General features: G+C 51.5%; 1 protein-coding gene across 1 annotated transcript in view; it reads right to left on the bottom strand.

The window, feature by feature from the left end:
• Positions 1-25,883, bottom strand: part of creb3l1 (cAMP responsive element binding protein 3-like 1) — a gene marked incomplete at both ends in the record, with an annotated part of 30,580 nt that extends 4,697 nt beyond the window's left edge. Inside the window, 8 exons of the mRNA XM_084437318.1 lie at positions 2,402-2,470; positions 3,109-3,167; positions 3,438-3,587; positions 4,901-5,058; positions 8,516-8,600; positions 9,288-9,439; positions 12,460-12,667; positions 25,782-25,883. Of these exons, the coding sequence (XP_084293444.1) occupies positions 2,402-2,470; positions 3,109-3,167; positions 3,438-3,587; positions 4,901-5,058; positions 8,516-8,600; positions 9,288-9,439; positions 12,460-12,667; positions 25,782-25,883 (983 nt within the window). The remainder of the gene's footprint in view (positions 1-2,401; positions 2,471-3,108; positions 3,168-3,437; positions 3,588-4,900; positions 5,059-8,515; positions 8,601-9,287; positions 9,440-12,459; positions 12,668-25,781) is intronic.
• Between the last annotated feature and the right edge of the window lie 1,329 nt (positions 25,884-27,212).

Raw genomic sequence — 27,212 nt, 5'->3', positions numbered from 1 at the left:
TTGAAGACACCTACTTTACCTCCTACACACTACAACGCATATAAACTCTCCTCTCTCTCTCTCTCTCTCTCTCACTCCCTTCCTCTCTCTCTCTCCCTCTATGTTCATCTCACTCACCAAGAGGATTTATTAGTGTTAAGGTGAAAATATACAACCCAAAAGATTAGGTATTTAATCCGGGAGGTTAAAACTGTAATGTTTATGATTCAGTAGACTGATATTGGTAAGGACATCCTCAGTCAAGACTTGAGGATCAGAGTTGTCTCTGGAGTGCTAGGTTCCACTGGCATTATCAATCTGAGCCTCAAAATTAACTTACAGGCCGCCGCCACAAGAGGGCGCCTGTGTCCCTGTAATACCCCGACACACGACTGGTGCCAGGCTGCACGAGACTTCTCACAACATCATGAAACAATTTACCATAAAAACCACCATGCGGCCATAACACTGGAATAGATATAAATCTAACAACTTTAATAACTTTATATGAACCGATACAGTGAAGTCCTTGTGAATTACTCCAGAAGCGCAAAAAAACAAGGCAGTCTGCAGACAGCGTCTGCTGAAAGACAGTTGTCTCACACAGTGGTCCGTTCGGGTACATAGGTAGTTTGTGTGTCGGCGCTAACAGTGAACTCCCAATGGAAACATCGCTGGTGGAAAAAGAGGGTCCTTCACAGCAAGACTGTTACATCATCACCTCCCCCAGATCAACTGAGCCACGGTGGGTCAGACAGACTAACCCAGTCAGTGGGGATGGACAGTATACACACTCTCTCACACACACACACACACACACACACACACACAAGTACGCACGCGTGCGCGCACTCACACACGCGCGCTGTGATGTACGGTAGAAACAACACAGATCCCCGCAGGGACAGACAGACAGAGGGAGAGGCGAATGCTGTATGCCTTGTGAGGAACCAGAAGATTCCAGAAGATTCCGGAGGGAGATATCAGTATGTGTGACGGCCTGTTTCTACAGAAACCCCCCTTAATCCCGCTCAGCTGGTAGGCTGGAGGCTGGGTAGGATGGGAACAGGGTTCCTACAGTCTGTGTCTCACTGTAGCCGTCCGCTCGGTGTACAATCAGAGAGGGTTCTAGGTGTGTGTTCTAGACTTCACTTTGTTGTTGTACTTTACACGGTTCTGTCTTGTTCTTGCACCGTGTTTATTGTCGTGCACTGACAGACCAAGGCATGTTCCTGGTACCGCAGGCGCGAGCCTACTTGGCTATAAAAGTCTGAGTCTGAATCTGAATTGAAACCATGTTCCAGAGGCTGAATCAAAGAGTTGTGCTCTGTATGTGTGTGTGTGTGTGTGTGTGTGTGTGTGTGTGTGTGTGCATGCGTGCGTGCGTGCGTGTGTTCTAGATGTTCTAGCTGCTGGTTTTCTAGCTGCTGAGTCAGAGAGTTTTAGCCATTCTTCCTGCCGAGTCAGAGGGTTCTAGGTCTGTACTAGGTGTTCTAGATGCTGGTTTTCTAGCTGCTGAGTCAGAGGGTTCTAGGTGTGTGTTCTACGTGTTCTTCATGCCGAGTCAGAGGGTTCCATGGAGGTGGGAGGGCTGTGGTTGGCCCCCTGGGGTCCCAGAGTGTAGAGAACATCAGAGCTGTGTCTCCACCCTGCTGGGAAACCCAGCACACACACACACCAACACACACACACACTCCATGCGTAATTCCAGGCTCCCACACAGGGAGCTGCCCCCCAGGCCTTTTATATGTCAAGTTTATTGGTCACATGCATCATCATACAAGAGCAGGTTTTCCAGGCCTGTAACTGGCTCTCTGGCTGGTGGGCTGGACACCCCTGTTAAGGACAGCTGGGACAAGGGCCTGTCAGTAGACTAACAGTAGTCTACAGGGAGCAACATGTTCGATCAAACACACACACACACACACACACACACACACACTCCCACTCCCACTCCCACTCCCTCTCTCTCTCACATACACACACACACACACACACACACACACACACACACACTCACACTCCCTCTCTCTCTCTCTCTCATATTATATTTTGCACATACGAACACCGTAGCAACATTGTTCACTGTAGTTGGACAGTATTGTGTGTACGCCTGATTTAATGAGACACAAATAAGACAGAAGGGCTAATAAACAGTCTTATTACAGCTTTCACTTATTGTTGATTCGCAGAGCAGCCATCTTGATTTTTACATTGGCAGCTGTAAGCTGTTGGTCAGGTCGGGGAAGATTCCCCCGCGGCTTAAAATGGCGGAAATCCAAGTTCAGGTGACATTTTTTGTGACGTTTTTGATGGCGAACTCAGGAAATCCCAGCCCCCGAGGTGATTGGAATGCAGCATCATGCACACGCACACACACACACACGCACACACACACACACACGCACACAAACTGCCTCACCTGTTGGCACTCTCCAGTGTCTCCACCTTCTTCCACAGGTCATTGTTCTCCGAGTTGAAGTTCTCCACCCTGCAATACACACACATTTGGTTGTTATAATGAATACAGCACACAGCTTTTTGTTTTAATGAAAACAGTCACACACAAACACACAGGTTTTTTTACTCATTCACTCAGCCCAGTCTGTCCTTGGAGACAGTATAGGATAGTTTATTACTATTCCTCACCCTCTCACTAAGCCACACTAAAAACCGCAGAGGGATGAGAGCTGAGGGATGAGTGCTGATGGATGAGAGCTGAAGGCTGTGGAATGAGTGCTGAGGGATGAGTGCTGAGCGTTGTGGGATGAATGCTGATGGATGAGAGCTGAGGGCTTTCGAATGAGTGCTGATGGATGAGGGCTGGAATGAGTACTGAGGGGTGAGAGCTGAGGGATGAGAGCTGAGGGATGAGTGCTGAGGGATGAGAGCTGAGGAATGAGTGCTGAGGGATGAGTGCTGAGGGATGAGTGCTGAGGGATGAGAGCTGAGGGATGAGTGCTGAGGGATGACAGCTGAGGGATGAGTGCTGAGGGATGAGTGCTGATGGATGAGAGCTGAGGGATACTGTGGAACGGTGGAACAGTGAAAAAAAGAGAAAAGAGAGAGACGGAGAGAGAGTGAGAGAAGAAAAGAAAGAGAGCAGTTCAAGAGGATTTTATCACTCACTTTTTCTCCAGACACTCCACGTACTCCTTCTTCTTCCTGCGACTCTCCTGTGCTGAGATCTGGAGAGAGACCAGAGAGACCAGAGAGATCAGAACAAAACATTGTAAGTCTGCAAAATGTAAAGCCTCCCTTTTCAGGTGTGTAACGTAACCGTTTTAAGGTCAGACAGAACCCTTTTAGCTGAAGGCTAATCAAAGGCTTCTATCTGGAACCTCAGAGGGTTCTATCTGGAACCTCAGAGGGTTCTTCTATTGTTATGAATGGTTCTACAGAGCTCTGTGGAGTCAGAAGATGACTCCTCACCAGCAGGCGTGCGTTCTCTACAGTACCTTGTTCTTAATCTTGCGTCGGACCCTCTTCAGAGCCTTCTCCTCTGTCTTGGTGAGGGGCAGCTTGTTGGGAACGGGGTAACCCTCGGCTATCAGGGTCCTCTTCTCTTCCTCCGTCAGCATCAGGGGCCCTGAGGTTCCCTGCAGCTTCTGGAGAGGAGCAGGAGAGGAGCAGGAGTCAGGACAGCCCTGCTGAGGAGACAACCTGACCCGAGGTTTCCTGCAGCTCATTCCATGTTGGTTTTAACCGCTGTGTTCTTTTTTTTGTGTGTTCATTATAGGAACGCGTCTAACACCTGTGATTCACAAGGCTCTTCTACAAGGGACACAGATCTCTCACAATAGTTCCCCATGCTGTATGAGTTAAAGGAGAAATAGTGTAAATGAATAAAAGTGTCCAGCGCCCGCGGGCTCATCCAGGCTCGTCCAGCACGGTTCTGTTCTATTCCCTCATTTCATTTGGTTTATAGTTCCGCTGACCAGATCGCATCTGTTACTGTGCACGGTGGGTGGCTGAGCAAGGGAGGTATGCACACACACACACACACACACATGCAACCACACAGACACACACACACACACGCACACACACACACGCACACACGCACAGACGCACACACACACACACGCACGCACGCACGCACAAACGCACAGACGCACACACACGCACACACACACACACACACAGAACATGGGGATAATATAAATAGAGGCAAACACACATGCTACAAAGCCGCAAACGGACAAATCAAAACTGACCCCGAATCCAGAGGTCAGACTATGTGTTCTGAGGGAGTGGGGTTAAAGAGGGGTGGTAGAGGGGTTAAAGAGGGGTGGTAGAGGGGTTAAAGAGGGGTGGTAGAGGGGTTAAAGAGGGGTGGTAGAGGGGTTAAAGAGGGGTGGTAGAGGGGTTAAAGAGGGGTGGTAGAGGGGTTAAAGAGGGGTGGTAGAGGGGTTAAAGAGGGGTGGTAGAGGGGTTAAAGAGGGGTGGTAGAGGGGTTAAAGAGGGGTGGTAGAGGGGTGGTAAAGGGGTTAAAGAGGGGTGGTAGAGGGGGTAAAGAGGGGTGGTAGAGGGGTTAAAGAGGGGTGGTAGAGGGGGTAAAGAGGGGTGGTAGAGGAAGAGGTAGCGGTGGAGCAGGGTATTTATGCGCCGTGAGGCGAGGATGGATGAGGAAGGAATGAGGAGGGGGGAGGTGTAGGGGGGTGAGGAGGGATGAGGAAGTGATGAGGAAGGGGGAGGTGTAGGTGGGGGAGGAGGGGGGAGGTGTAGGTGGGGGAGGAGGGGGGAGGTGCAGGGGGGTGAGGAGGGATGAGGAAGGGATGAGGAGGTGCGGGGGTGAGGGGAGGGGCGAGGCCGGGGTACGGGTGCGGGGCGGTGAGCAGGGGGGAGGCGTAGGAGGGTGAGGAGGGATGAGGAAGGGATGAGGAGGTGTAGGGGCGGGGCGGGGGGCCGGGGTACTTACGTGCGGGGCGGTGAGCAGGGGGGAGGTGGAGATGGCGGCGGAGGAGCGCGCCTGCAGGCGGGACGGGCTGGAGGGGGAGAGGGAGTGGGGGCTCTGGGAGCCGTCGCTGTCGCTGCCGTGGCTGCTGGGTGGGGTGGGGGGCAACTGCAGCTGCTCGTCTGCGAGGGGGAGGGGAGGGGGAGGGAGGAGGGGAGGAGGGGTTAGTGAAACGAGCCAATAACTCTGACAGGTTGAAATCTCATCAACCGTCGCGGGTAGCCGCCTCCTCTTTATCCCATTAAAAGCGACCCCTCGTCTGCTGTAGGGGCCCCTGCTAGCGGCCGCGCTGTTGAGAGACTCGGGGCCCCGTTCTGAGCTACTGTGTGGAGACGCATCAGAGTCACGCTGAGGATAGTCCATCTGGTCCGGACCGGGGAGAGCGCAGCGCACATCCACATCTCCTGAGACAGAGCCGGGTGATCAGGAGCCACATGGACCAGAACCACCAGGACTGAGCCAGACCAAACATACAGAGAGAGAGAGGGGGTGGGAGAGAGAGAGAGAATGTGTAGGAAAGAGAGGGAGAGGGAGAGAGAAAGGGAGAGGGTGGAAGAAAGTGTGTGTGTGTGTGTGTGTGTGTGTGAGAGAGAGAGAGAGAGAGAGAGAGAGAGAGAGAGAGAGAGTGAGAGAGGGAGAAAGAGAGAGGTAGTGCTTCAGCCAGTCAGAAGTTATTCAGGTCACCAGCCAGCAGGACCCTCAGACTAAATCAGCTTAGACAGGATGGAGAGATGGAGAGATGGAGAGATATAGAGATGGAGAGATGGAGAGATGGAGAGATGGAGAGATATAGAGATGGAGAGATGGGGGTGGGGGGGTGGAGAGAAGAGTGTGTGTGCTCAGACAGACCCAGATCCCAGACGCAAACCCAGACCCAGAAGAACCTAAGGCCAGACCAGAAGTGGTGTGGCCCGGCTGCGTTTAGCTTGGTTCTGGTCCAGAGTCCACAGGGACAGGGGCCTGATGGTGTTGGTTCTGGCTGGGGAGGTGAGGGAGCAGGGGGGCACGAGACGGGCACACACAAAGAAGACATGACTGCCCCTTTATGAAGACACTGCTGGAATTGAGGCTGGACTAGGCTGTACTGGGATAGGCTGACCCTGGGCTGGTCTGGGCTAGGCTGACCCTGGGGTGGACTAAGCTAGGCTGACCCTGGGCTGGACTGGGCTAGGCTGACCCTGGGCTGGTCTGGGCTAGGCTGACCCTGGGGTGGACTAAGCTAGGCTGACCCTGGGCTGGACTGGGCTAGACTGACCCTGGGCTGGACTGGGCTAGACTGACCCTGGGCTGGACTGGGCTAGGCTGACCCTGGGCTGGACTGGGCTAGACTGACCCTGGGCTGGACTGGGCTAGGCTGACCCTGGGCTGGACTGGGCTAGGCTGACCCTGGGCTGGACTGGGCTAGGCTGACCCTGGGCTGGACTAAGCTAGGCTGACCCTGGGCTGGACTGGGCTAGGCTGACCCTGGGCTGGACTGGGCTAGACTGACCCTGGGCTGGACTGGGCTAGGCTGACCCTGGGCTGGACTGGGGCAGTCTAAACTAGGCTAAGCTGACTCTGGGGCTGGACTAGGCTTAACTGACCCTGGGGTGGACTAGGCTAGGCTGACCCTGGGGTGGACTGAGGCAGTCTAAACTAGGCCACGCTAGGCTGGGCTGGACATGGAGCTGGATGGTGTTGGAGTCCAGAAGATTTACTGTCAAACACATGGTACTCATATGAGGCCGTATATTGCAAGAAAACTCATCCAGCGACACCCGGTTCAATAAAAGTGTCTTGGCCTCTTGTCTGGGCCACACAGTCTACGGCCAGCTCAGCTCAGCTCTACTCTACTCTACTCTACTCTACTCTACTCTACTCTACTCTACTCTACTCTACTCTACTCTACTCTACTCTAACCATCTTTTTGAACCGTATACAAGAAGGCGAACTGTCTCTAATGCAACTCTAATCTCCTTGGTAAAAGCATGAGGGGTGTGTCTTCTCCTCCTTCAGCCCCGTCTGTCTGGGTAGTGAATATCTGCCACTTCACCACCCTCATCACTTCACCAGGCTCATCACTTCACCACCCTCATCACTTCACCACCCTCATCACTTCACCACCCTCATCACTTCACCACGCTCATCACTTCACCACCCTCATCACTTCACCACCCTCATCACTTCACCACCCTCATCACTTCACCACCCTCATCACTTCACCACGCTCATCACAGCTGGCGGCTTAGAATCCCATCACTGTAAATATTCAACCGACCATATCCATCTATATTCATATGAATATGACCATATCCATCTATGTATTCATATGAATATGACCATATCCATCTATGTATTAATATGAATATGACCATATCCATCTATATATTCATATGAATATGACCATATCCATCTATATATTCATATGAATATGACCATATCCATCTATGTATTAATATGAATATGACCATATCCATCTATATATTCATATGAATATGACCATATCCATCTATATATTCATATGAATATGACCATATCCATCTATATATTCATATGAATATGACCATATCCATCTATATATTCATATGAATATGACCATATCCATCTATATATTCATATGAATATGACCATATCCATCTATATATTCATATGAATATGACCATATCCATCTATATATTCATATGAATATGACCATATCCATCTATATATTCATATGAATACGACCATATCCATCTATATATTCATATGAATATGACCATATCCATCTATGTATTCATATGAATACGACCATATCCATCTATATTCATATGAATATGACCATATCCATCTATATATTCATATGAATATGACCATATGAGCCGTCCTATCTGGGGGACAGGGAGGAAGGATAACCTCAGCAAGAGATAAATCATGGAAGTCCATCACTTGCTCTGTCACACTAACGACCCAGAGAGAGATGGAGAGAGACAGACTGAGGAGGGTAGAGAGGAAGAAAGAGAGAGAGAGACTCAGAGAAAGAGAGAGAGAGAGAGAGAGAGAGAGAGAGACTCAGAGAGAAAGAAAGAGCTGGAGAGAGAGAGAGAGAGAGAGAGATGGAGGGAGGCAGGGAAAGTGTGACAGAGCAAGCGTCTGTCACTCTGACAGAGAGAAACAGAGAGAGATGGATGAAGGAGGTGTGGAGAGGGCAGGGGGGGGGGGGCAGGGTGGGTCTAACTGTTAAAGTGGTCTCAGGTGGTGTGTCATGGGTAACTGAGCGAGTCACCGTGACGCACACTGGTCTCCCCTACACACATCTGCATCACACACACACACACACACACACACACACACACACACACACACACACACACACGGGCGCGACACTACAGTAAATACTATAAAGTCAACAGGGGCTAGCCACCTGTGAACCAAACACTCAGACCCTCATTCTCTAGTCTCTACAGTAGAGGAGATATTATCAAGCAGAACTGACGCAAAATGATATCATCAATTGCAGCCTCAAATCGAGCAGGTTCTTTGATGTCCTAAAAAACCTCCCGCCTTGTCTGGTCAGGAGGAAACAGAAGACCTCCTTCTGCCCAGTGAGAGGATGTTGCCCACCTGTTGGAACGCCGGGGAACTGGCTGTTTTCACTGGGCTCCGCCTTGATGGTGGGCACAGAGGTCTCGCTGGCATCTCTGCAACTCTACAACAAGACAACAGACAGAACGGATAAACAACAACACGACAGACAGACAAACGACAAGACTGCGCTACATGTTTCAGCTGAGGTCCAGCAGGAGTGCAGTGGACCAGTGGTTTATCAGTGGTATTAAAACAGCTTCACGTATGAGTCACAAGATGATCAAGTCCTGGAAACAGAATGTTCTGGTTCAGATCAGTGAGAAAACCCCTAAAAAACACACTACTAAGAATAGAGGGAAAAGCTATAACATAATACCTAGAACAGAGGGGAAAACGTCTCCAAATTAGAAATATCAGTGATAGCATTCCTTGCCTCCTTTTTTTTGCATTGCTTACATATTAACACCTCTGGAAATCATGACAAACGGTTTTATCTGACGTTATTTAGACGCATGTCCGCATATTCTGAGCATTCCAGGTTTTTAGTGGTTTGGCCTCATTGCTCTGCAGCAGCAACACAGGAACCCTGGACCCCAGAGCTCCGCTTCTCTAAGCAGAGTGTCGGCTGATTTATGTCTCCGTCACTGTTTATCTTACATGCTTCTATCTGTGCATCCTGCGGTCTGCAGTGTTAACATCAGAGACCAGTCACTCTCGCACACACACACACGCACACGCACACACACACGCACACACACGCGAACGCACGCACACGCACACACACAGGGAAGGAGCTCTGGTCTCTCACCGTGTCCCGTGGGGCGGTCCTGTGGGGAGGGGGGGCCAGGGTGAGGGGCTGGGGGGCGGGGCCTGCAGAAATAGGCTCCACCCCCTGACCTGGCTCCTGTTTTACCAAAATGGCCGTCAGGTCCTGGCTGAAGTTCCACATGCCCTCGAACTCTGGAGAGGAGACAGGGGGAGAGAGGAATTAGATCAGAGTAGCGTCTGTGTGGCCCAAGGAAGCAGATACATTATCAATAGGTTTTCATCAGAGTTTAGCTGTTTTGTCCCAATTCAAAGATATGACCATCCTGGAGAGTCAGAGGTCAGGAAGCAGGGGTCAGGGTAAAGGAAGTATGGGGCCGCGGGCAGTTCTGTCGACCCGGGATTGGATTATATTAGGATTAGCGGACAGCACAATAGATGGTCTGCTTGTTTACTGTGTGTTTCACTCTCTGGATGATGCTGCCGCAGGGGAGCGAGGATCAGCAGGGGAGATAGGAGTGTGTGTGTTCGTGTGTGTGTGTGCGTGCGCGCGCATGTGTGTGTGTGTGTGTGTGTGTGTGTGGAGTGGACCCTCTTTATGACCCACGGCTAACAGGAACCACCTGACCCCTAGCTTTCACTCTCTCAGCCCCCAGCCTGGACAACCACAGCCTGGAGGAGCAGATCTCTATACCAGATCCTGTCTGTTAATGAGTCACCCAGCAGGAGAGGAGAGGAGAAAAGAGGAGAGGAGAGGAGAGGAGAAGAGGAGAGGAGAGAGGAGAAGAGGAGGGGAGAGAGGGGGAGAGGAGAGGAGGGATGGGGAGAGGAGAGAGAGGGAGGAGAGTAAAGCCTCTCTTTGTCAAGAGTCTCGTTAATATCTCCTGGCTAGTGGACAAAGCCCTCTCCTCTCCAGGCTTATAAAGGTGGAGGGCTGCTCTTTCATGTCCCTCTAAACTAACACAACACAGGTGGGGGGCGCAGGGTGTAAACACACACACACACACACATACACACACACACACACACACACACACACACACACACACACTCCACTCCCACTGGGGGCTTAATGTCTTCAGACTGCACCCAACAGGAGGGGAGAACTGAACACGTCAGCATCTTTAGTCTCTTGGCTCTAGAAGGCTTCAAAGTGTACAGGTTTCCGATTAGATTACAGTAACGGAAACACAAACACACACACACACACGCACACACGCACACACGCACACACATGACTGGGTTGCCAATTGCTGATTGGCCCAGCTGGAGAGGACACAACTCCAGCCTGGCCTTACTGTACCCATAAGGCCGTGCGTCACAACTCCTAAGGGTTTACTTTGAAGTTTACAGGCAGGGGGAAAGGGGTCTCCCACATCCGCTACCTTTCCAGCCTTCTCTACCACTCTCTACTCCTCCCCTCCTCCCCTCCCCGCCCCAGTGCTACAGAGGGGCGGAGACGGGGGCAGAGGCTCGTTAAGCTCGTTAGCTCTGAGTGGGGAGCTTTTGGGGGGTTTGATCACCTCCCGGTATTACGACCTCCTTGGTTTGATCTCCATGTTGCACCTAGAGGGAGGCCAGTAAAGCTACCCCTTGGATGTCTCCCCCCTTCCCTTCTACCTCCCCCTCTACCCCTTCCTCCTCCTGTTCCTCTACCCCCTCCTCCTCCTCCTCCTCCTCTACCCCCCTCCATCCCCCTACAGACAGGCAGTGTGGCGATTCGATCCCCTGCCCGCATGGGCAGCACGCAGAGCAGGAGCAGCGAGCGGCGTGACCCCCACAATTACCAGCGCTAGCGCTAACAGCTACGGTCATCAACCCGGTCACCTGAAGACGCACAGGGGGTCAGATCATATCTGCTGTCACACACACCTCCAGGCCGGCAAAAGTGTGTGACACACAATGATGGCTTTCTATACAGTCACTCTTTCATCAGACCCAGCACGGTGTTGTTCCACGGTCTTCTCAGAGTGCTGAGGTGGGGGGTGGCGGGCTAACGGTATCGTCCTGTATGTACGAAACTGTGGTTAGGACACACTGCGGAATACGGGGCTACCCCCTCCGCCCTCCTTCCCAGAATAGGGGTTATGCCTCATTCGCTTCCACCAAAACCCCCGAACCCCCGGCCCCAGCCTCGGCCTCCGGCCTCCCTGGGCTTTCGTCTAACTGCGTGATGCAATTCTCCCTGTGAGCCAAGACACATTCTAGCCTTAACCCTCACCTCCCCCCAGCCCCCAGCCCCCAGGCCTCCTCTCATCTGGCCGGCCGGCTGAGCTGGAAAGCAGATCCCCTTTTTTATTTTGTATCTCTTTTTTCCTCCAGCGGCAGAGACAGAAGAGAAACATTTGCAGCTTGGAGTCAGTGCAAGGGCTGCCCAAGCCACATGGCCTGTCAGAGCGTGTGTGCGCGCATGTGTGTGTGTGTGTGTGTGTTTGTTGGCAGCGTGCCTGGAATCCCCAGACTTCCTAGGCTGCCTGCGCTGGGTGGGCAGGGCCAGGCTGGAGCGTGCTCAGTGAGCTCAGCTGTTCTCAGCGGTTCTCTGTGAGGAGCAGGAGCTCCAGGAGATAGGGCAGGAACGGAGAACGTGTCGCAGAACGGGGGAGAACGGAGGGGGGACGCGGGGAGGGAAAGACCTTATAGAGAACGCAGAGATACTGGGAAATAAAACTGAGGGAGCTAAGGCTGAGGCACATACGTGTGAAGATATATAAATACAAGAGAAGAAGAAGAAGAAGAAGAAGAAGAAGAAGAAGAAGTAGAAGAAGCAGAAGAAGAAGAAGAAGAAGAAGAAGAAGCAGACCAAGAAGACAAGCTGTCACCATGACCCAGAACCACAGAAGACCTAACCCAGGCTGTCACCATGACCCAGAACCACAGAATAAGAGCTAACCCAGGCTGTCACCATGACCCAGAACCACAGAAGAAGACCTAACCCAGGCTGTCACCATGACCCAGAACCACAGAATAAGAGCTAACCCAGGCTGTCACCATGACCCAGAACCACAGAATAAGAGCTAACCCAGGCTGTCACCATGACCCAGAACCACAGAAGAAGACCTAACCCAGGCTGTCACCATGACCCAGAACCACAGAATAAGAGCTAACCCAGGCAGTCACCATGACCCAGAACCACAGAAGAAGCCTCTCCCCAGGTAGCCTTCTGACGCAGAGCAAACCACAAAAGAAGAAGAACCCAGGTAGCCCCTCCCTCTCACCTTCGTCCTCGTCCATCTTGATGGACATGGATGGGCTCTGGGGGGCGGAGTCTCCACTGAGGGAGTAGCTGTGCTCTGCCTGGATGTCGGGGCTGGCGGGGGGGTCCATGTCCATGGTCAGCAGGGGGCCTCGCTCTGCCAGCAGCCCCTCGTCAAAGAAGCTGCAGAACAGCTCACTGGAGAAATCCTCCATCTGCTCTGAGAAGGGCTACAGGGGGTAGGGGGGGTGGAGGAGAGAGGGTGGAGGAGAGGGAGAGAGAGGGAGAGAGAGAGAGGGAGAGAGAGAGAGGGAGAGAGAGTTAGGAGAGAACAGGAACAGGGAGATCCTCCAACAACACGCACAAGAACACTGCATGCAACCCTTCTCACGTCAAACGATCGCACGTTTGAGGGATTCCAAAAATGTTGATGATGTGCAGCTGTATCTGTCAAAGGGCTTGTAAGAACACATGTCCTCCTTCCCTCCTGAAGACTTTTGATTTCCTGATGACGTCACAGACGCCGTCATGATAGCTACGCGTTGCGATCGATTGTCCGTTGCACAAAATGTCAACAGACGAAGCCTATATCGGCCTTTACTGTGCCGGAGATAAGGGGAGACAGCGATGCGAGCTGCTGTGTGTATGAGTCACATGGTCTGTCACTGTTGTTCCACTCCTACAGACAGACGGTCAGCCACCGGTGCGGGAGATCTGACTCCAGATCTGATCATGTCCTCCTGGAGATGTGGAGAAGGGTTCTCTGGACCTCACTAGGACCAGAGCAGCTCCCTCACGCCCACGGGCCCACAGGATCCCTCCTAGCCTACCGTCACATTGGAGAAGACGGATTTTCCACCTGATCATTGCCAGCTACACAAACACACACACACACACACACACACACACAAACACACACACACACAACTGGTGGCCTGTCATGGACAATAACCTTCCAGATGTAGCAGCCAGTAGCGAACAGCCAGCTCTGTTTTCTGCTCTGCTGTAATCTGTTCTGCTCTGTTCTGCTGTACTCGGTTCTGCTATTTTCTGCTTGGCTCTACTCTACTCTACGCTGCTCTGCTCTGCTCTGCTCTCTACTCTACTCTACTCTACTCTGCTCTGCTCTGCTCTGCTCTACTCTACTCTGCTCTGCTCTGCTCTGCTCTGCTCTGCTCTGCTCTGCTCTACTCTACTCTACTCTACTCTACTCTACTCTACTCTACTCTACTCTGCTCTGCTCTGCTCTGCTCTGCTCTGCTCTACTCTACTCTACTCTACTCTACTCTACTCTACTCTACTCTACTGTACTCTGCTCTGCTCTGCTCTGCTCTGCTCTGCTCTACTCTACTCTACTCTACTCTACGCTGCTCTGCTCTGCTCTGCTCTCTACTCTACTCTACTCTGCTCTGCTCTGCTCTGCTCTGCTCTGCTCTGCTCTACTCTACTCTGCTCTGCTCTACTCTACTCTGCTCTGCTCTGCTCTGCTCTGCTCTGCTCTGCTCTACTGTACTCTGCTCTGCTCTGCTCTGCTCTACTCTACTCTACTCTACTCTACTCTACTCTGCTCTGCTCTGCTCTGCTCTACTCTCTACTCTACTCTGCTCTGCTCTGCTCTACTCTACTCTACTCTACTCTACTCTACTCTACTCTATTGTGGAGGTGTCAGGCCAGCAGAGTGACCTGGCTGCTTTTATGAGTGTGGGTTTGTTTTTGCAGGCACCATTGTATAGGTGTGTGTGTGTGTGTGTGTATGTGTGTGTGTGTGTGTGTGTGTGTGTGTTTGTAATTACAGGTGTGCATATGTGTGTGTTTGTAGGATGCAGGTGTGTGTGTGTGTGTGTGTGTGTGTGTGTGTGTGTGTTTGTAGGATACAGGTGTGTGTGTGTGTGTGTGTGTGTTTGTGTGTGTGTGTGTGTGTGTGATTGTAGGATACAAGGGTGTGTGTGTGTGTGTGTGTGTGTTTGTACTGTAGGTGTGAGTGCAGGACATTCCAGCGACCTGCGACCTGCAGTATGTTTGTGTTTTCAGTAGAGGGGAGTGTCATGAGGAGTGGTCAGACGTACATGTCTGAAAACAATACAGCTGTCAGTGTGTGTGTGTGTGTGTGTGTGCTTGTGCGTGTGCGTGTGTTCGCAGACTAAAAGTGTCCTGGGCCGCGTGTGGTCCTTTCGTGTGCTCCCAGGGTCGGACCACACAACACCAAGCTGACAGTTGAGGAGCACAGCAAGAGTGTGTTTAGAGGCCGTCCCACCCAGAAGCTTTCATCAGCACATGGAGGTTCCTACCCTGTTCCTGTTGTGCTCTGAGTGGAGGATGTGACTACAGACCAGGCTGAGTAGTATAAACATAACTCTTTACTTTGAGAGGCCCCTTATAGATGGTCTGTAGATGCTCAACTATGAATAAATATTCGACTTACTAGTATCGACTGATTCTAATCCCAACCCAAACCTTCACCGGTGGTTGCATACCATCAGTTATTATTACTGTTGCTAAATTGTCCGGCTGGTGAGCTCGCTAGCGGTCTGGGATTCTGTCAAGGCTGGACAACACCAGAAATGGTGACGCAACACATGCTGATGCAATTCTACCCAGCAGCACTCACATATGGTCTGGTGCTCTCTTCCTCCCCTCTCTCTCTCTCTCTCTCTCTTCCTCTCTCTCCCGTCTTCCTCTCTCTCCCGTCTCCCTCTCTCTCCCCTCTCTCTCCCTCCCTTCTCTCTCTCTCTCTCTCTCCTTCCCCTCTCTCTCCTTCCCCTCTCTCTCTCTCCCCTCTCTCTCCCGTCTCCCCCTCTCTCTCCCCCTCTCTCTCCTCTCTCTCTCTCCTTCGCCTCTCTCTCCCCTCTCCCGTCTCCCCCTCTTTCTCTCTCCCTCCCCTCTCTCTCCCCCTCTTTCTCTCTCTCTCTCCCCCTCTCTCTCTCTTCCTCCCCTCTCCCCCTCTCTCTCTCCCCCCTCTCTCTCTCCCTCCCCCCTCTCTCCCGTCTCCCCCTCTCTCTCTCTCCCTCCCCCCTCTCTCCCGTCTCCCCCTCTCCCTCCCCTCTCTCTGCCACCCCCCTTCCTCTCCTCTCTCCCTCCCCTGCTCTCTCCCCCCTCACGGAGTTCCAGAGAGGGGAGTGGGAGGAGAGTCCGAGACACAGAGGCCTTTTCTTCCCCGCGCTCCTGCTACCCTCTCTTTAACCAGGCCTGAGCCATTTAAACAGGCAGGGCAGACTACTGAATGTGGGTCATATTCGGCAGCAAAAATAACATCACACGCTCCTTTTTGGTGGAGTCACCATGACGATTGTTTGCACTCGCGACCACAAGAAACGGAGGCAGGGGAGCCGGCCGGCCCTTTAGGGAGGAACCCCTCAATCATGAAAACACCCTCTCTGGGCCTTATGGGTGGCACACATACACACACTCACATACGCATGCATGCGCGCGCACACACACACACACACACATACACACACACACATACACATACACACGCGGATGCATGCACACTTGGCTCGATCACAATCAGCCTGATCTGTCATTTCACTGGTGATGAGTGTAATTACAAACCTCTGTGTAGACGACAATTATAGTCTAACACCTGGGGTGTACTGTCTGTCTGTCTGTCTGTCTGTCTGTCTGAGAGGAGGGGGGAGGGGAGGGGAGGGGAGGGCAGAGCAGGGGAGAGCAGGGGAGAGGAGGGGGGAGGAGGGGGGATTTGGGAGTAGGAGGTTGATGAAGGACAGGAGTGTGGAGTCATTGTGAAGGATAGTGCAGGATAGATTCCCTAGGATTCGCTAGGAAGATAACTGTAACTGTCATTCTGCGACAGCTAATGGGGAACCATGATAAACATAAACATAATGAAGAATAATGAAGGATAGTAAAAGATAGGGAAGGATAGTGAAGGAGAGTGAAGGAGAGTGAAGGAGAGTGAAGGAGAGTGAAGGAGAGTGAAGGATAGTGAAGGATAGTGAAGGAGAGTGAAGGATAGTGAAGGAGAGTGAAGGAGAGTGAAGGATAGTGAAGGAGAGTGAAGGAGAGTGAAGGAGAGTGAAGGAGAGTGAAGGATAGTGAAGGATAGTGAAGGAGAGTGAAGGATAGTGAAGGAGAGTGAAGGAGAGTGAAGGATAGTGAAGGATAGTGAAGGAGAGTGAAGGATAGTGAAGGAGAGTGAAGGAGAGTGAAGGAGAGTGAAGGAGAGTGAAGGAGAGTGAAGGATAGTGAAGGATAGTGAAGGAGAGTGAAGGATAGTGAAGGATAGTGAAGGAGAGTGAAGGAGAGTGAAGTAGAGTGAAGGAGAGTGAAGGAGAGTGAAGGAGAGTGAAGGATAGTGAAGGAGAGTGAAGGAGAGTGAAGGAGAGTGAAGGAGAGTGAAGTAGAGTGAAGGAGAGTGAAGGATAGTGAAGGAGAGTGAAGGATAGTGAAGAAGAATGAAGGAGAGTGAAGGATAGTGAAGGATAGTGAGGAATAGTGAAGGAGAGTGAAGGATAGTGAAGGAGAGTGAAGGAGAGTGAAGGAGAGTGAAGGAGAGTGAAGGATAGTGAAGGATAGTGAAGGATAGTGAGGAATAGTGAAGGAGAGTGAAGGATAGTGAAGGATAGTGAAGGAGAGTGAAGGAGAGTGAAGGAGAGTGAAGGAGAGTGAAGGATAGTGAAGGAGAGTGAAGGATAGTGAAGGAGAGTGAAGGATAGTGAAGGATAGTGAAGGAGAGTGAAGGATAGTGAGGAATAGTGAAGGAGAGTGAAGGAGAGTGAAGGAGAGTGAAGGAGAGTGAAGGAGAGTGAAGGATAGTGAAGGAGAGTGAAGGATAGTGAAGGAGAGTGAAGGAGAGTGAAGGATAGTGAAGGAGAGTGAAGGATAGTGAAGGAGAGTGAAGGATAGTGAAGGAGAGTGAAGGAGAGTGAAGGAGAGTGAAGGATAGTGAAGGAGAGTGAAGGAGAGTGAAGGATAGTGAAGGAGAGTGAAGGATAGTGAAGGAGAGTGAAGGAGAGTGAAGGATAGTGAAGGATAGTGAAGGATAGTGAAGGAGAGTGAAGGATAGTGAAGGAGAGTGAAGGAGAGTGAAGGATAGTGAAGGAGAGTGAAGGAGTGAAGGAGAGTGAAGGATAGTGAAGGAGAGTGAAGGAGAGTGAAGGAGAGTGAAGGAGAGTGAAGGAGAGTGAAGGAGAGTGAGGAATAGTGAAGGATAGTGAAGGATAGTGAAGGAGAGTGAAGGATAGTGAGGAATAGTGAAGGATAGTGAAGGATAGTGAAGGAGAGTGAAGGAGAGTGAAGGATAGTGAAGGAGAGTGAAGGATAGTGAAGAAGAATGAAGGAGAGTGAAGGAGAGTGAAGGAGAGTGAAGGAGAGTGAAGGAGAGTGAAGGATAGTGAAGGAGAGTGAAGGAGAATGAAGGAGAGTGAAGGATAGTGAAGGATAGTGAGGAATAGTGAAGGAGAGTGAAGGAGAGTGAAGGATAGTGAAGGATAGTGAAGGAGAGTGAAGGAGAATGAAGGAGAGTGAAGGATAGTGAAGGAGAGTGAGGAATAGTGAAGGAGAGTGAAGGAGAGTGAAGGAGAGTGAAGGAGAGTGAAGGAGAGTGAAGGAGAGTGAAGGAGTGAAGGATAGTGAAGGAGAGTGAAGGAGAGTGAAGGATAGTGAAGGAGAGTGAAGGAGAGTGAAGGAGAGTGAAGGATAGTGAAGGAGAGTGAAGGATAGTGAAGGAGAGTGAAGGATAGTGAAGGAGAGTGAAGGAGAGTGAAGGATAGTGAAGGAGAGTGAAGGAGAGTGAAGGATAGTGAAGGAGAGTGAAGGATAGTGAAGGAGACCCCCCCCCCCTGATCCCAGGTGTTTCTCGGGGTCTCCTGGCAGGTAGTGCAGGTTTGGAATGGAGAGCAAGTCACTGACAGGGGGAGGAGTGGGGGGGGTACTACTCTGCACACCCTCTCATTAAAATCCCTCTGTGGCTGGGGGTTCGGGTTAGGGGGAGGGACACATGTGAGAGTGGGGGGAGAGAGGCAGACAGGTAGACAGAAAGCTTAACCAGTGTGGTTAACTCTGGGCTGCTGTAGTTTTGAGTAGATCCAGCTGGCCTCTCTCTACCTGAGATCTGCCTGAACACATACCCAGCACCCACCAACACCCAGACAGCTGTGCAAGAAGGTACAGAGAAGTACAGTCATTGTCTGTCTGTCTGTCTGTCTGCTCCAAGGTTAAATTAGTGGTCTTTCACGGTGGTCCATGGGAGACCTATAGACACTCTTTCATATAAGAGAAATAAAAAAAGGGACAATGACGAAACTTCCAAATTGTAAATCTGAGTAGGGTTTTCAGCTGCTCCAGTCAGCCATGCCGCTCCAGTCAGCCATGCTCCTCCCTACGACCGCTCAGCTGCCTCACATTCCTGCAGCTGATTCAAGAACTCTGTCGGCTCCTGGGCCAATCATAGCGGAGCATGTAAATTAGCCAGGCGCTTGCCGAGGAAAACTGGAGTGCAAGGCTCGCATGGTGCAACTCTGCTCTGCCGGAGAGGAGGAGGAGGGAGAGAGGGAGAGAGAGAGAGAGAGAGGGGAGGGGGGGGAAAGCACGTTTTAAAAGGAAAAATAAATCAGTCAATAAAAGTTTGACGCCAAGAAAGCCAGTGGAATGAGAGCTATGTGGCTCAGATGTACCTCAATCTGCAACAGAGAGAAAGAGAGAGAGAGAGAGAAAAAAAGAGAGAGACAGAAGAGAGGAGTGTGCAAGAGAAAGAAAGAGAAGAGGGAGAGAGGGAAGGGAAGGGAAAAAGGGAGAGCAGAGAAAGTAAAAGAGGCGTATCCGTGTTGGCCAGGGTTTCTCTGGAGTCGTTTACAAGAAACTTCTAGGCCAGCGTAAATAATAGATAAGAAGTGAAGTACACTAGAATTCTGTGAGAAGCAGTTTTCCAAGTGGGGTGCTGAAGTGTGAGAGTTTAGCACTTTGGACACTCAAACCATTATGAATAGAGGGTTATGAATTCTCTATACTGTGAAGAAGCGCTCAGAGCAGTTGCAGTCTGTGGGGTTCCCTGTGTGACTCTGGCTTAGCGTGACCTGACATGACCTGGCATGACCTCTGTATTGACAAGGCTGCAGTTTGACATCACCTGGCTCTCAGCTGGGCCCAGATATGAGCCTGATAGGACAATCTCTCTAGCACACACACACACACGGACGATCTCTCTAGCACACACACACACACACACACACATACACTCATACAACCCATAATCAGTTATTACATTGAACTTGATACACCTGATGATGATGATGTGTGTGTGTGTGTGTGTGTGTGTGTGCGCGTGTGTGTGCGCGCGTGTGTGTGTGTGTGTGTGTGTGTGTGTGTGTGTGTGTGCACCTGTTGGCCTCTGACACTCCACATCTGAGCCTCTAGCTGCTAGAGGACGCCATCAGGACTATAGAACTACAAACAGGAACACGTCAAACTCACATCCTCTGTTTGTGCACGAGAGAGAGATTAAACCGCTAGATAAACCACCACAGAGAAATAACAACGATTTCCTGTCACTCGAAATGTCACTCGGAAGAACAAGGAGGTATCCAACAACGCCACAGAAGAAAAGAACCCCCTTCAGACTAGCCCACACTGTATCAGTCCAGCTTCTCTGTCTAAATCATGTATTAGACGCGGTCTATGATGCATGCAGCTGAGCGTGTTCCTACCCTCAGGTACCTCAGTTAACACTGAAACTCATCACATTATCATTCATCTCCTGTCCTACAGTTGAGTAGCAGATCAATGTCCTGGTTAACCTCCAGTATGAACTCACTGACAAAACTCTCTGTCTTAAACGCTTCAATTATAAAGCAGAACAGAGCAGAGCAGGACAGACCAGACTAGACTAGACTAGACCAGACCAGACCAGACCAGACCAGACCAGACCAGACCAGACCAGACCAGAGCAGACCAGACCAGAGCAGAGCAGAGCAGAGCAGAGCAGACCAGACCAGACCAGACCAGACCAGACCAGAGCAGAGCAGAGCAGAGCAGACCAGACCAGACCAGACCAGAGCAGAGCAGAGCAGAGCAGAGCAGAGCAGACCAGACCAGACCAGACCAGACCAGACCAGACCAGAGCAGAGCAGCAGACCAGGGCCAGGTTTCCCGAACGAGTTAAGAAGCACTTAACTCCAAATTACTTCTTAACTCCCATACAAAGGGTTGCTTAAGAAGGGTTCCTTAAGAAGGTTCTTTATCGGGAAACGCGGCCCAGAGCAGTCCAGACCAGAGCAGACCAAATGAGACCAGACCAGAGTAGACCAGAGCAGCAGACCAAAGCAAACCAGACCAGAGCAGAGCAAAAGAGAGAAGACCAAGACCAGACCAGACCAGACCAGACCAGACCAGACCAGACCAGACCAGACCAGACCAGACCAGACCAGACTGCTGCTGCTCCTGCTTCTTTGCTCCTGCTGCTGGTTGTTAAACTGCTAGTGAGAGGCAGCTTCCTCCAGCAGGCGAGGGGGTAGAAACCACAGCTGAGCCCCAGGAGACAGACAGCAGACAGGCCGCTGTGTGTCACTGGGCTGCCTGCCGGCCTGCTCATTATAGCTCTATTCACAGCCTGTGGTGACTAGGTTAGGGTGAGGTTGGGGGGAGTGCTAGGGGGGGGGGGAGTGCTCGGGGTGGGGGGTGCTTACTGCATCACAGCCACCCCATTCCTGTCTAGCCCCTCTCCCCGGACTCTCCCAAACTCTCCGGTCTCTCCGTTTCTTCCTGCCTCTTTCCGACGGTCTCTGGAATCTGGACTCTGTCTGACTCTCGCTGGTATCTCGAACTCCCGTTCCCCGATACCCGAGCCTGGGTTGGACCTAGAATCGGCTGCTTTGCTTCCATGTGGAAAAGTAATTGACTCCCAGCCCAGAGGTGGACTCTTCATGGGAGAGTCATCTGACCCAGAGCGTGGTCCTGAAGGATCACAAAAGGGTGTTATTAGGGAATGTGGTGTGGGGAGGTCTAGCAGGTCCGGCCGGTCTCTGTGCTCTTCAGGAGGTTCATCACTTCAGAGGGCATCTACCCTGTATGGCACTGATACAATAAGAGGAATTTCCTCCCAGCCTCTCTCTCTCTCTCTCTCTCTCTCTCTCTCTCTCTCTCTCTCTCTCTCTCTCTCTCTCTTTCTCTCTCTGTCTCCTCTCTCCTCTCTATCTCTCCTCCTCTCGATTTTATCCTCCATCCTAACAATGTGTTCCAGACTTCCCCTGTCTGCCTTCCTCTCTTCAACACACACGCACGCACAAACGCGCGCGCACACACACACACCTCCAGCTGTTTACTGAAACAAATGAGTGATTTGATCAGTTGATTTTCTAGGGGGTTCAGTGTTAGGTAATAGTGGAGTCTATTTCAGATTCAGATTCAGATTCTATTGTGATGACTAGTGTATAGTGTGAAGTAGCATGTCTCTTCCTGGTCTAGTCCTCGGGGAGACCAGCAGGTAAACAGTGGAGGGCTGGTCCCTGGAATGTCCCAGCTCTGTGAGAACTGCCGGAAACACACAGATACAATGCTGCCGATACCAGGAAGCTCGTTTAGCCATGGGGGTGTGGAGGGTTCGAGAGGGACGGCCGCAACAATGAGCTGGATCCGATGTCCGCTAAACACAACAAGGATCTAGATTCCTAGAGCATCAGATATCAGCAAACAGTGGCTGATCTGTCAGGTATTACGCGTGTTTGCAGGGAGCTGATAAGAAAGGCTGACGATCACAGATAGGCGTCATGGACTCTGACTGGTTTTGGGAGAAGAAATGGTTTTCGGAGCCAGTGGTTTACTAGGAGAGCAGTTAGGAACAGTTACATGACAGGAGTGATATGAGACAAAAATAGAACTGGTCTGACGGAACACACGCTCTTGCAATTTAGTACACCCCCCGGGCATCTCAAGCTCCGTCTCATTCCGCACGTGAGCCTGTGGGTGTGTGTGTGTGTGTTTGCCTGGAGGCAGGGCACTTTAGCCACCACACCTTTTGTATTCTCCTGAGTTACGCAGGTGAAACAGAGAGAGTGGGAGGGAGGGATGAAGAGACAGAAGGAGCTCTTAAATACCTGACCTTTTCTGGCGCATGTTTATGCGTCACGTTCCTCATTCTGCCGTCAACGCAGACGCAACATGGAGGTATCACTCCACGCAGGTCTGCCTGTCAGGCCGGATCCTGTGTTATGAAACATCCCTGGGCCAGGAGACGGACACTCCCTTGTGCGCATCAAAACACCGAAGACACGCATTAGCTAAGCTCCGTTAGCTAGCTAGGACTTAAGGAAGACGTACAGAACTACAGCGGTCGCTAACTAGCCAGGACATTGGACATTGTCCATTACAGTGGACGCCGAGGCCTTAGGCGCAGAGTTCCGCTCCGAAGCTACGGCAGACGAGCCCGGCCCTCTACACATGTGTGTTTGTGTACATTACATCTGGCCGGCGCACAGCTCTCTTCTGGTCTTCCCCAGATCTGCCTCTCTGGGGGATGGGGGGCGGGGGGAGGGGGAGGGGGGGGGCAGGAATATCCCTGCAGAAACCTGGCTGGCTGCTGGGAAGGAATGTCGTCCTCCTCCTCTCCGCCACCCCCCCTCCTCTTCCGCTGTCTTCCTGACATGCCCAGTCGCGCCCCCCCACCCCCTCCAGTCTGAGAGACGCCCCCCCACCCCCCCCAGTCTGAGAGACGCCCCTCCACCTGCTGGCCTGACCGGGGGCCAGATGTACTGGACACTCGCACAGGTGGGGTAACACACACACACACACACACACACACATACTCACACACACCAGACTCTATGCTCACCCGCGCACCCGCGCACACATCAATGCGGAGGCACCCGTACCCAGCCTCTCAGATCTCTTCCCCCCATGGTTAAAGAAATCTCCCCGGTATCACGGGGGCTCACCGCATTCCTCTGATGTCAGCTCAGACACACGACGCAGCCCCGCCAGCAGGCTGCCTATCTGCTCTGATCTGCACCTCCCCTGCAATTAGACCTGCAGCCAGGCGGGTTAGGAGCTCAGAGAGGAGACCGGCACACACACACACAAACACACACACACACACACACACCTACTGTACGACAGCCACGCCATTCCTAGCTATAAATAAGAAGTAGACCCAAAACCCTAAACAGAAGAGATCCTTTAATGACCCTGGCTGGACTATTTATATCCCATAATAGTCAGTAAAACAAACAGTAACGCGTGCGCCCCCCAGTCTACCTTACCCCGCCCCACCCCGCCCGATCCCGTACCCCCGTCCCCTGCCCCAGGGTGTCACTGGGAGGGTTTGACTTGCGACCATTCAAACTGCGATGCATAAAAGGTCCATTCAATGAGGGACCCCTGCCCCTGCCCTGCAGCCTCAGGCCCGGCATTATACCAAGTCACCCAGCCCCCAATCCTCCAGCCTCAGACCCAGCCCCCAATCCTCCAGCCTCAGACCCAGCTCCCAATCCTCCAGCCTCAGACCCAGCCCCCAATCCCCCAGCCTCAGACCCAGCCCCCAATCCTCCAGCCTCAGACCCAGCCCCCAATCCTCCAGCCTCAGACCCAGCCCCCAATCCTCCAGCCTCAGACCCAGCCCCCAATCCTCCAGCCTCAGACCCAGCCCCCAATCCTCCAGCCTCAGACCCAGCCCCCAATCCTCCAGCCTCAGACTCAGCCCCCAATCCTCCAGCCTCAGACCCAGCCCCCAATCCTCCAGCCTCAGACCCAGCCCCCAATCCTCCAGCCTCAGACCCAGCCTCCAATCCTCCAGCCTCAGACCCAGCCCCCAATCCTCCAGCCTCAGACCCAGCATGATACCCAGTCCCCCAGCCTCCAGTCCTCCAGAGGATCCATATCTATGTGGCCTCCTCTCCCAGACAGGAGCCTTCATCTGGGTCTGTCCTCCAGACCTCCACCCCCATGATCAGCCCATTGAGGCCCACAGGCCCACTGCTACGGAGCCCTGGCCTGGTCCAGCAGTGTTGATATCCGGGGCCATTATAAGACTACAGCCCCCATTGACAGTTTGAGGGACCTTCAATGCTTCCAATGCCAGTCCAGATCTGAGGCCAGAGAAGAACATCTCCCAGCTGAGCTTTGGACTGGAGTCCGTGTCGTCTCAGAGTGGGGCTAGCAGCTGACAGGCCGAGGCAGTGAAGAGGTCTGCCGAGATTCACATCTATCAAATATGTATTCTTCCCAAAGGACAGTGGATGTGCAGTACAGTTCAGAGGAGGAACAGAAAAGGAGAGAGAGAGAGAAAGTTAGGATCTCAATCAACTCTCCCTTTCTCTCTCGTCCCCTTTCTCTGTACTCTCTCTCTCTGTACTCTCTCAGTACTCTCTGTACTCTCTCTCTCTCTCTCTCTCTCTCTCCCTCTCTCTCTCCCTCTCTCTCTCCCTCTCTCTCTGTCCTTGGTATGAGTCATAGTGGAACGTATTTAAACCCTTTAGGGGAGCTGTTCCAGACTGCTCACCACACTTCTCTAATAACCCCACTCCACCATCCCAGTTTCCCCACTACTGACCTCTAGTACCGCTCCACACACACACACACACACACACACACACACACACACACACACACACACACTGCATGTATGCTACAGGCACACACGCACACACACACACACACACACACTGCATGTATGCTACACGCACGCACGCATGCACGCACACACACACACACACACACTACTCTACACACATACACACACGCACGCACGCACACACACACACACACACACACACACACACACACACAAACACGCTCACCATATTAATTTAATGATTAGTGAGGGATCCATTCCAGGGATCCAGTCCATTATTAATGGCATATAAACAGTTCATAAGACCTTTCATACATTATTGTGGCCATATGTTGTAGGATCAATTCTATTCAGCTACACACTTCTACATCGCGTTATCGAGCCTGTACCAGCCTATGAGAGAGCTCATTGATAACCTGAGCCGGATACAGGATCCAGGATTAGGTCTGTCAGTAACACGCCCACCCTAGATCCGGCAGGGCTGAGAAATACAGCTCCATCTACACAGCTGAGCAAATCCACCGAGCCGCTGGGTGTTTACCTTGCGTTTCAGAGACACATGCGACGGAGCCGGCATCTGGCTGGTAGACGGACGGACGGACGGACGAGGGATATTTACCGAGAGCGCTACAGTCTGCAGACAGTCTGACACATTGCAGCCATATGCGTAAATAGTCGAGCCTTTAGGCTACTAGACGTTAACACGAATGGCTCTCCCAATTATAACGAATTGTGTCATCATTATTATCAACGACTGTTCAACATCTACAGAACGACAAAGACATATAGGCTACGTTTGAACACGGAAAGATAAGCCCACTCACCACATTGTTGAGAAAATCTCCCTCATTCAGGTCCTCCAGGTCCAACAGGTTGGTGCTGGGGAAAAGTTTCTCCGAGCCGAAACTGTCCAGGATGGTGTCCATACGTGCAGTTAGGGTGGTCTTTGCTTCAGTGTTGAAATGTCTTTCAAAAGAAGTTAAGATTTAAAAAAAAAAAATCTAAGAAATCTTGAAGTACCTTGACAGCAGCTGTTTTGAACAAGGCTTTTTGTTCTGCTCCTATTCAGAAAAAGTTATTTTTTGCGTGTCCAAATGTTATATGCTAAAAGATATGACTGTATATTGTAATGCGTTATGTTGCGAGGTGTTCTCGCTAGTTCAATCAAATCACTGACATCCAGCTGCGCTCTGTCTCTAGGAACAAATCAGCTGATCAATATTCATGAGAGCCCCGCCCCTCGCCATTCTAGTGGACGTGAAACTCCTCCCTCCGTCTTCTTCTTTAAAGAGCCAGTATCCTATGGTTACCTTTGGTTTTCTCATCAGACCTCTTTTCATGTCACAATTCTTCCTTTTGGCATTTGAGGTAGCCAATGGCATGTTAAATCATAAACCTCTCTCAGATCGTGATGTTACTCTCAGCAACATAAACTTTATAGACACAGTGAAGGTATGCCATAGACAAAAAAAGTGATTTTGTGTCATCACCTGTTAGAGCTGCACTAAATAGACTACTTCATTTTTTCAATTCTTGTGAAGCTGAAGACCAAGGTTGGATTCTTGGCCGGTCACACTCAAATTAGACTGAATCAAAATCAGTTTACGACCAGGCTTGGTGATGGTGACAACATCAGACAGGGTGCAAGGACAAGACAGGACAGTGCAAAGACAGGACAGTGCAAATGGAGAGTGCAAAATACAAATGCCAGTGGCACTAATCAGATTAAATCCCCCGACACTCTTCCATCTTCCATCCTTCTCCTTTTATGTAAAGAACTATGTGCTACATTGATGTGTAAAAATGGTGTTATATAAATAAAATGACATTGACACTATTTTGCAAGGGCATCGTTGGCTGGAGCTGGCTGGATGTATGGACGACCGAGATGATTGGAGACTTGGCTGTCAAGCTCGTCTGAGGACGACCTAATGATCTTTAGGGGGGGGGGGGGGGAAGCTTAATGCCACCCAAGACGCTTGTGATTGGTTTAAAAAATCCTACGTTTTTTCCCCTGTCTCAGAATGATAATCAGATGCGGCAAGACCCTTCTCCTGCGCTGGAACAGCACATAACAAAGTGTGGAGAAAGGTCTGGCCATGCGAGCCTTCCAGACACTCAAACTAACAGATCATGTGTATGCAGCTCCTCGGCTAGCCTGCAGCGTGCCCCGTTCGAGCGTGGTCCTCGAACCGCCGCTACTACACCGTCAGAGATGGAATACTACAACAGACACCCAGACCCGCTGCGGAGGG

The sequence above is a fragment of the Borostomias antarcticus genome (genome assembly GCF_949987555.1).
Source record: "Borostomias antarcticus genome assembly, chromosome: 4".
NCBI lineage: Eukaryota > Metazoa > Chordata > Actinopteri > Stomiiformes > Stomiidae > Borostomias > Borostomias antarcticus.
Note: the sequence above shows the minus strand (reverse complement) of the source record. Positions and strands in the feature narration are given on the sequence as shown.